The sequence below is a fragment of the Gekko japonicus genome, unplaced genomic scaffold, assembly GCF_001447785.1.
Source record: "Gekko japonicus isolate JY-2015 unplaced genomic scaffold, Gekko_japonicus_V1.1 scaffold735, whole genome shotgun sequence".
NCBI classification, from domain to species: Eukaryota; Metazoa; Chordata; class Lepidosauria; order Squamata; family Gekkonidae; genus Gekko; species Gekko japonicus.
In genome coordinates, this window is record NW_015177029.1 from 426,582 (window position 1) to 436,470 (window position 9,889).

General features: G+C 45.4%; 1 protein-coding gene across 1 annotated transcript in view; it reads left to right on the forward strand.

Moving 5' to 3' along the window:
* The window catches only part of PTPRN2 (protein tyrosine phosphatase, receptor type N2), a gene marked incomplete at its 5' end in the record, with an annotated part of 355,818 nt that extends 354,764 nt beyond the window's left edge, over positions 1-1,054 (forward strand). The window contains one exon of the mRNA XM_015427868.1: positions 983-1,054. Coding sequence (XP_015283354.1) covers positions 983-1,054 — 72 coding nt within the window. The remainder of the gene's footprint in view (positions 1-982) is intronic.
* Between the last annotated feature and the right edge of the window lie 8,835 nt (positions 1,055-9,889).

Consider the following 9,889-nt stretch of genomic DNA (forward strand, 5'->3'; position numbering starts at 1 on the left):
GACATACATACCATACGATGACTATCTGGAGGTTTGTGTCTCATGTGACTTGTCAAACATTTACATTTAAAACACTTCTCTGTGTTACATTGCAGAATGGTCTACAAGTTGGAGGGGGGGATTAAAAAATGATAGCTGGTGCTAACGTTATCTTCAGCCAAAAACAAACCAAGCAGCAGCAGCAGCCCTTCACCCCAGACAGGAAAGCAGCGGTTGAAGGGAGTTCTCCCTAACAAAATATTTTCTTTGTCAGCTTCCTAAGAGAGGGAAACAACGGGGCCAAATGCAGCTCTTGAGGGACAGCTTTGCACAGCACCAAGGCAGCTGGTACAAAGACTGGGCTCCTCGTGAGCGCCAACGAAAGACGGTACCCAGAGTGTGACATGGCTGGATCTTAAAACCTTCAGGAGTACATTGGGGGAAGACACCCCTGATGTGTCTGTACACCCAGCTGTTAAGTGAAACGTCCATTTAAATAAAGGTGCACTTCTGCAAAGTGAGTTGTCAGCATGCATTTCCGGGAGTTGAATAGAATGTGCCTGGAAACGTACCAGTTACAAAGATAAGTTCTACGTATCTCATAGTAGTTACTGGTATGGAAACGTGATACGGTAGAATCAGACAGGACGCAGGTCATGTGATCGGTGACTGGGTGAGAGAGGCCCTGTAGAACTGCTCAGAGCTTCCGCAGTGACCCAGGATAAAACAGTAATCATGTATATGCATTAAGGATTGAAGGCTTGAATTCTTGAGCATCAGTCCAGTTTGCCTGTTCATGTTGGAAGAAGCTGGATCCTGATTACAGCCAGCTTCTTTGCTGTTGTGATTCCTCTGAGCTTCCCATGTTGTTTTGGCCTTTTGGGTCACAGCCTTTTCCCTTTGGCCTCTCATTCTGCAGTTAGCTTTAGATATCTTTGCTAAATAGTTCTCTGAGGCTCCTGGGAATGCTCTGAAGCATTAATTACGACTGTTTTGTCCACAGGAGCAGTTTGAGTTTGCATTGACAGCGGTGGCTGAAGAAGTCAACGCCATACTCAAGGCACTTCCACAGTGAACACAGCTCGTCATCCTCGAAGGTTCCCAGAGGGATCTCTCTGTTTTGTTATCCTCGGTCCCTGTGAATATTGTTGGAAACCGTGACCTGACTTTAACCGTGTGTCTTCTGTTGTAACCACATATTGATAGGGTCTTTGCAAACTTCTATTTGCCAGTTAAAGTTCAACAGTTAAACCGTGTGTATTTTGTTCTTGTTTTATGATATTCAGAAAGAATAATACATTGAGGCCTTGGTTTAATTGACACGAACAATCCCTCTGGTTCCTTTTACAGCCTTGAAGCCCTAAATTTCACTTGCCAAAAGCACACATACACCTTGTCCATAGGAAATATGCAGTGTTGTGGGTGAGCAGTGCATTCAATGTATCTTCAGCTACACAGTGTTCTCTCATGTTTTGTAACTTTTCAGGGCTGAATAAAAGGAGCAGGGGGCCTAATTAAAAAGAATAAAGCTTTGGGATTGTCCTTACAAAGGCCAGGCAAGCCCGCAGAACAATGCAACACGTGTTGGTAAACACAAGGTCCAGGCATCTCGCATAAAGAGGCCATGCTGCTTCACGCTGCGCCTTGCCGAGCGGAGGCTTTTTTTTAACTGTTGTTTACTTTTCAACTTTGTGCAATGAATAGAAGCAGATCTGAGTCCATATCACAACTTGGAGGGAGAGTCAGTCACGATAGCGGGGGCCCTGGGTTCCAAAGAGCACAGCAAACTTTTATTGTGATCACTGCCATAATGGGGGGGAGGGGGAGCCAAATAATGGAATTTCTCAACGGGAGTTGAAAGCCCCTGTTGGCAGCTTCTTCGATGTTGATCTCTTTTCCCCCCTGCTTTTTTTTGGTAGAGTTAGAGGAGAAAATGCATTTATCCATGTGTTCTGTCTCTTTAGATTCCTTTATCAAAATATATCTTATTTTTAAAGACCAGAAAAGGGATTCTTTTAATGGCTTTTGAGCATATCAGAATAAATCGCTTAGCGCAGGTCTTCAAAAGTCGAAGTTGTTTCGCATATTTGAATTTGCAGAATGATTCAGAGCTATCACTCCCTTGCTTTGGAATCCCATCATGAGTAGCCATATTAACGTGAACTGTCTTACTTGCCAGTGAGTGCTTTTGAAATTACTGCTTGTGACTATTAATTCCCTTTGAAACACAGAGAAGGAGCAATGTCCAGATGCACCCCTTGGTCCACACGGAGGAGGAGGAGGCGGCCTCTGCCACTCGCTGACTCCAGGAGACTGAGACTCGCTTGAGGCTTAAATGGAAGGGGGAAAGATGGCTTGAATTACAGAGCGGTGTGTTCATAGGTTTTTCTCTTGTTTTCAGGATCCCGGTCCAGGTTCTGAGATCTCACACTTTCTAAATGTCTTTTTTTTTAAATTAAGATTTTTAAAAATCCATAACTTAGCTTAATTTGGCCAAAAGAGGAAGATCAAAGTGGTTTGCAGAATGGGGGGGGGGGAAGGCTTGAATTCTTGAGCACAATCCACCGAGTTCAGCTGCAACATATACCAATAACATTAGAGGGGTTCTCCACATGGTCTCCATCCCCCATGCAAGCCCCCTGAGACAAACAGAAAGATGTGCAGCCAGCAGTGTTTGCAGGGTTGAACCCCTTCTCTTCACTGTTTTAATGTAAGCGTGAATGCAAGAGATACCTTCTAGGAATTAAAAAGATTGTTTCCCAAAAGCTCTCAATATGTTAACTTCCCTGTGCACATTTCAGCTCGCTGTTCTTGGCACGTGTGAAGTGCTTGCCTGGCACATTTCATCCCCAGATTAGTGTCGTAAAGCCATAAAAGCAGGCTCTTCTCTCCCCTTGCCATTTGCTAGCTGCACATTTAACCACATGTTTTATTCTGTGGCATCAGCATTTCAGAGCTGCGTTAGTAATAAGTAAAACAAAGTAATGGGATATGAATAAGAAGATGGTCTTTTCATTAGGTGATTTAAGCTTAACAGGTTTCCTTTTATTACTTTTAGCAGCCACAGAACAGGGTTTTGGGGAAGGCAAAATCGGTTGAAACAGTATCTGCCAGCGTTTGGAATTAGATTTACTGGAGATAAACGATACGCGGCGGGTTCTTGCAAATTCAGGTAGCAACATCCAAATCAAAATGTACACTCTGAAGAGGCAAATGTGGCTTGTGGCGCTTCATTAGGAAATGCACTGTCTCATTAAGTAACAGCCATAATTTTAGGGCATATTGAGGGTTCACATGTTTGAGATCTTAACAGTCAAGCCCCCTTCTCATGTAAGACAGATAGGTCTGTCAGTGGCTGTTAGTCATGCTTCCACAGAGGCAGTAAACCTCTGAGTCCCAGAGCCAGGGAGCAACATGAGGGAAAGCCCCGGCCTCTATGCCCTGTTGTTGGACCTCCAGAGGAACTGGTTTGCTACGGTGTGACACAGGATGCTGGACTAGATGGGCCACTGGTCTGATCCAGCAGGGCTCTTCCCATATTCTGTCCCTGCTGGTCAGCACAACTGAAATGGGACCAGCATGGGCTATTCAGTGTGCAGGCCTGATTTCCCATGCTGGAAGTGAATTGGGCTTTTTGGGGGGGGGCGCTGCACCATGCTACTATTTCAGGGTCCCCTTTGTGTTCCATTGTTTGAAGCACTTTTTTAAACTCAACCTGGCTATATTAAAACAAGCAAGCAGGGTGGGAAAAGAAGTTCTGAAATGAATTAAATCTAGCAAGGCTAGGAAGGAGCAGGGTTTAGCTTCCCTCACCCGTGTGCTCACGTTTTGGGGTTTTGTTTTGTTTAATGTAAATATATTTGGATTCTCCTCTCACATCAGATTTGGCCCTTAAGAACTCTGATCTGGGCGTTCTGCTGTAATAAGCCCCCCCCCCCCAATTATCCTTCTTGGGCCAAACAAGCTAATGTGCTATCCTTTAACCAGCTATTCAAATAAATGTTTGGAATATTTCTTAAATATGTGCTGGACACACTGAAAGAAAAAAGCCACTGATGATGCAAACTTCTTCGGCATTTAATCTTCAGGTGACACTTGGGGTACTGGAACGTGTGGCTGTCCGTCACATCAGCATATCCCCTCTTTAAAATTGGCACAGAAACTGAATGTGTAAACTTGGTGGGGGGGGTTATCTTCCCACTAAATCTGTATTTCACCACAGCTTTAATTTTCTGTAAAATTATCTTGTATCTAACTTTAAATTTAAACATCTGGGTTGTTTTTTTTTTAAGGGCTGGGATCTCATTTCTCTTTTTCAGTAAATGGCTAGATTTCTTTTCCCGTGGATCCCAGCCGGCATCATCCTAACTAAATAAGATATGTAACTGTTTTCCCCCTTAAGAGCTGGACGCTGCTTTCATAATAGGGTCCAGCAAGACCGAAGGGGGCATAGCTGAGGCCATCCTGGCACAGTGTGCAGGGACAAGGGGTCTACAGAGGGAGGGCCGTCCTTATTTCATCTTTATTTACATTCCCACATTCTAAATGATGACTCAGACAAAACTTTACAAGGAAATCGATCATACTCAATGTGTCCTGCACCAAAAAGATTGTTTTGAGATTGTCCCTGATCTAATCCATTCTGTTACGGATTAACTCTGCATCAGAGCCATCCTAAACAGTTACATCCTTCTAATCCCATTTACTTTAATGGAATTAGAAAGGTGAATCGTTGCTTAGGGAGACACTGTAGGTCTGCAGCTTTTCGTGTTTATTCAGTATATCAGTCAGTGCAATCCTAAACTGAGAGAGACCTTAACACCAAATGGACTCAGGATATAACTGCTTATTGTTATTACTGCTAGTACGGCATCTCTAAGAATATTTTACAAGGACCAAACATTCTGTTAGCCTTTTTGTTCCTGTAGTTCACTTCACTTTTCTTCATCTCTGCCTCCCTTTGCAGCATCTAAAACCACAGGTGCTGCAATTCTATGCATATATATTGGAGAAAGAGCGCCACTGAAACTGGGACTTATTGTAGAGTAAATATGCATAGAATCAGGCTGCAGGCCATATGCATAGAATCAGGCTGCAGACCATGTTATCGTTTAGAGAGCATTTCTTCCGTTTGTTTTGAAGCCGTTTCATTGCTCATTGACAGTGACGTTTTGTAATTCGGAATCAGGCTGCAGATCATGTTATCGTTTAGAGAGCATTTCTTCAGTTTGTTTTGAAGCCGTTTCGTTGCTCATTGACAGTGACGTTTTGTAATTCCGTTTTATTTGATATTTCCTAATGTAAACCAGCCCAAAAGTCCGGAGGCACGGGGTGAGCCAAGATGAGCTCCCTGCAGATTGCTTCAAATGTGTATCAGCACAGAGTGGGTGTGATCCGCACGGGCGGCACTGGACTCCCCTCTGGGTGGTGGTTTCAGCCCAACCGTTCCATCATCCCTCTCCAACTTGCTTGGCATTGGCAGATGGGACAGCCCCAACTGCTGCTCAGTGTGGCACGGAAACAGGTGTGCATTGCCCCAGTGCCCTCAATGTGAATATCTGGCCTGGGCATACATGCAGGTGGCTCCGATTCAGGCAAGAGGCTCTGCATATAGATGTCACCTACTGGATCCAGGTGAAAGTAAGAGTCAAGTAAGGGGCACACTGTCTAGACAGCTTGGTTTTGAGATGGGAATCCCATGGTCTAGTCCTTGTTCCACTGTAGGGCTAGAAGGAGGAGTGGTTGCTCATTCCTCAGAGGGCTGGTGGGATACTAAGCATGCCGTTCTTAAAGGCAAGGCAGAAACACAACAAAAGACAATATACTGAAGGGACTTAAGTAGTTCTCATTCATTTCACTGCTTTTTGTTTCTGATTCTGTATTTTTCAAATGCCAAAATTGATTTAGTCAGATGGCGCGGGGGTGTTAGTTTTGGATGGAGCATTGTTATGGGTGAGATTTCTGTACTCAAACCTACCATTTATTCACCTGCAAGTTTCCTAGAACAATGTCACGTGTTTGAGCTACTACACTTTCTGTTGGATTTGTTGCTTTCTCCCAGTGCAAAGGTTTAAAGGGGCTACCCAGATTCTAACTGGGCCTGAAGTAGTCTACTGAGTGGTCCATTGTCTAGGCAGGTGCTACGTGTGGATTTCCCAGGTTGGAACTATGATCTGGATTAGTACTTGGAGTAGCACTATTAGTGTATAAAACATAATGCCACACCCATTTCTTTAACAATCCTTATCTGTGGTGTTGTATATAAAACTTCATGTTTTCCCAGCATTGTACTTGATGGTTGTATTCTACCTACCATAAGGAGAAGGCAGATCTTTCCCCCTTCCACTGATGGCCGCAAGACCCAAAAAGCCCCATAGAAACAGTGCCAGGAGGCCCTGGGGGAAGGGGCTAGCCTGAACCAAGGAGAATGGGGTGGCATTGCTCCTCTGCCCTCTTCTGGCAGTAGGGGGGGGGGCATCCACGGTTGCAGGTGAAAGAGAAGGCTGGGCCCCAGTGCCTTTTGCCCCCAAGGCTCGAGCTACTTTAAACACCAACTTTTTAAAGGTCTCAGAGCCACGGAAAGATGAGCAAGATCCAGATTCACGGATGCCTTTGCACTCATGGTTCGTAGGTTCCAACCCAGTGCTCCATTTGATCATTTTCCTCATCTTTGTCGCAAATCTGTAATTTGATTGAAAAACACCGATTTGCTGATGCTTTGATAGCTAAGAATTGATTGGACGTTTGAGTCCAAGGAATATGACAAGATATTCAGATTGAACCTGTTCTGGTATTTACCTACCTGGTTGTCAAGAGTTACTTTTTCATAACTACTTGATTGGTTTTTTAATGCTTATTAAAACAGTCTGGGTTTGCAATGACTGAGGGCATTTCTCAGTTGGCTGCGATATCATCCAAATAGTTGGATTTTTTTTCCTACCCTGGCAAATTGCTAGCATTTGCCTCATTTCGAATTTCCATGCAAATGGTTAAAGGGGAAGCACAAGGTGCTTGGTGGTTGTTTTTTCTCCCTAATTCCTCTAACAAATACAAATGAGAAGGTAAGAAAAGTTGTGCTGCTGGTTGAGAGCCAAGGGCCATCTAGTCCAGCATCCTATTTCTGCCACTGGCCAGCCAGATGTCTCCAGGACGCCCCACAAGCAAGGCCCGAGTACCTGCCCCCCTCCCTAGTCTGAGAAGCCCAGACCGCCCCCCTCCCTTAAGCTTCCCCCATCCTACCTTTTGGACACTGCCCCACCCTGAAGCAATAACCCTTTCTCTCTCGCCTCTCTCTCAGATGGCAATGGTGTTGCTCTTGCATTATCTTTCAACTGTCTTCCTTTTCTAAACCTAGGGCCACAGAGAATTGCATTAAAAACAAATGATAGGGTTTTTATAATCTCTATTTAGCAACCCATTTTTATACTTGCCAAATAGTTTTCCAGTTTTCTACATCAACACTATTATCCTTGTTCCAACAACCTGTCATCTTATTGCAAACCAGATAATTATTGCAAAGATCATCAGTCAAGCCTGATAGTTTGAGCTGCAGCAGTGAGGCAGCGGCTCAAGGGGGGCACCGGAGGCAGGAGAGGAGAGGTTGTCTCTCCCACAGATATTGGGGTCTGAACCCTCGACCATCCCAAGGCCGTCTCCCCCAGAGCTGCCACCCCCCCCCTCTGCTGGACTTGGCAAAGGTCTTACAAGGCTAGCCTCTTGAACTGAAGCCGGGGGCTGTGTGTGCGTGAAAGTCAAAACCATCTCGCTGCAGCACAGCAGAGGGGCATTTCCCGGGCATGCAACATTTGGAGGACCCACACAATCCTCTTTGCACACAGCCCCACCCCACGCCCTTCCATCATGGAAAAGTAGCTTCTACCCAGCTGTGCATGGGGACTACTTGAGCAGTTCTGCGTCCCTTGAGGTGGCGTGCTGCCGCAGCCAACGTTTTGTGTCTTGCCATGAAGACATTTAAATATGGGGCAGGCAAGTCCTGATCCGGGTGGCCCAGGCTAGCCAGATCTCGGAAGCTAGGTAGGGTCAGGTCCGGCTTGTATTTGGATGGGGAAGGGGAACCACCAGATCATGACACGGAGGCAGGCAATGGCAGATCACCTCTGAACATCCCTTGCCTTGAAAACCCGATGGGGTCGCCGTAAGTCGCCTGTGACTTGACGGCGCTTTCCACCAATTCCCACCAGTTGTGAGAGTGACTCGCGGGTCGCAGTATCCGTCTGTTTCCCGTTGGCCTGGATGACCAAGAGAGAGGCTTCCAGACTTGCTAGCTGGCCATCTCGGTTCTCTCATGTGCACAGAGAAGAGCCGCTGTGCACAACGCTTTGGTTGCAGGTTGGTATACAAAATGTAATGTATATGTGAGGTGTGCAAATTCCAAAACCCATTTCTAATAGGAAGGGGGTTAATGGTTTGCTGATTCCTTGGCCTGAGGCTGGTCCAGGGAGCCGCCTTTCCTTGACAGATGACTGGAAGTTATGGACTGCCTGTCCGGAATTTGTCAGGTTGAATCATATCTGCCTTCGAGACTCCTAAATCTGTTTCACAGAGTCCAAATAGGGACTTATTAGAACTGCTGTGAATCACCATCATCTACATGTCTTATTCAGGGACTGTTGCTGATTGCTTGCTCAGAATGGTATTTGTGTTGTTGTTTTATCACGAAGCCATGAGAGCCAGACAGCAAGACATGAGCGAAGTTTAAATCCCCCCACACTACCCCCGCAGCAGTTATTGAAACTCTAGGGGGAAATGCTGATTGCACATCTCTCCAAAACTGCGTGCATAAGACTACCCCGGCACATCCCACTGAGGAGCGGCAGCAATATTACCTGCAGTTTGTGGTTTTGTGCTTTATTAATCAAGTAGAACATTAATATAAAACAACTCGACTCCATAATTACTGAAATAGACATTAATTTTTAAAAAGGAACGAAACCTGCTTATTGGAATAGAAAACATAAGTATTTGATGAGTTTTGTTACAGAACAATAGCTGCCTTTTTAATTTATATTCTCCCCCGCCCCTCCCCCGGCCGCCATTTGATTAGTAAACACTCTTTGGGGAGACGGCTGAATCGTTCACTTTTTCAAATCTAGAGTTTCTACGAGTTTGCTTTGCATACCCTGCGCAGATTAGATGCTTATGCTTTCCTGCTAAGAGTTTCATTTGGCATTTGAAGAACTTTTCCTCATTTTAGGCTTCCGGAAAAACTCAGTATCCCAAATGCAGAAAACAATAAAACCCAAGATGCTTTGCCTAATTAAAAGTATTGCACATTTTCCTTGAGTTGCTGCTTCCTAATGAAACACGACACCAGCAGGGTTTCCGCTGTTGACGGGTGTGATCCCCTAGGCGTGGCTGCTGGACCGCCCGGGTCCAGCCCCTCTGCCCCCTCACACGGCACAGCAGCCGCACTTTTGATGGGATCGCACCCGATGGGCCATCTGCATGCTCTTTGTACTGTACCTGATCATATAACTTGTTCGGTTTTTTAAAAGGTTTCTCTTGCTCATTTAAATATGTTAAGATTTATTTATATGTATATAATTTCAAATATATATTATTATACAAAGTATTTTGTTCTACCTCTGTAAAAATCTCACCTGTGAATAAAGTTATGCTGTCTGTGGCGTTTAGTGAATACTGCAAAATGAAAGTCTGGTGTTTTGTCTCTGAAGCCAGGAGGAGACCGGAGGCTCTGGCACTGCATTGGCCGTGATCCCGGTCCTCAGTGGGCTCCACGTGACTGTCTGGAAAGCACCCACCTGCCCATCCCAGCTAGCGTCCCCTTTCCCAGCACTGCTGTTTCATCTGCTGTTCAGGTCTCAGGTCTTTGTCCACCTTGCCTTATGATTATGCAGGCAGGACTGGGGGCATCCCCCCCCCCCCCCCC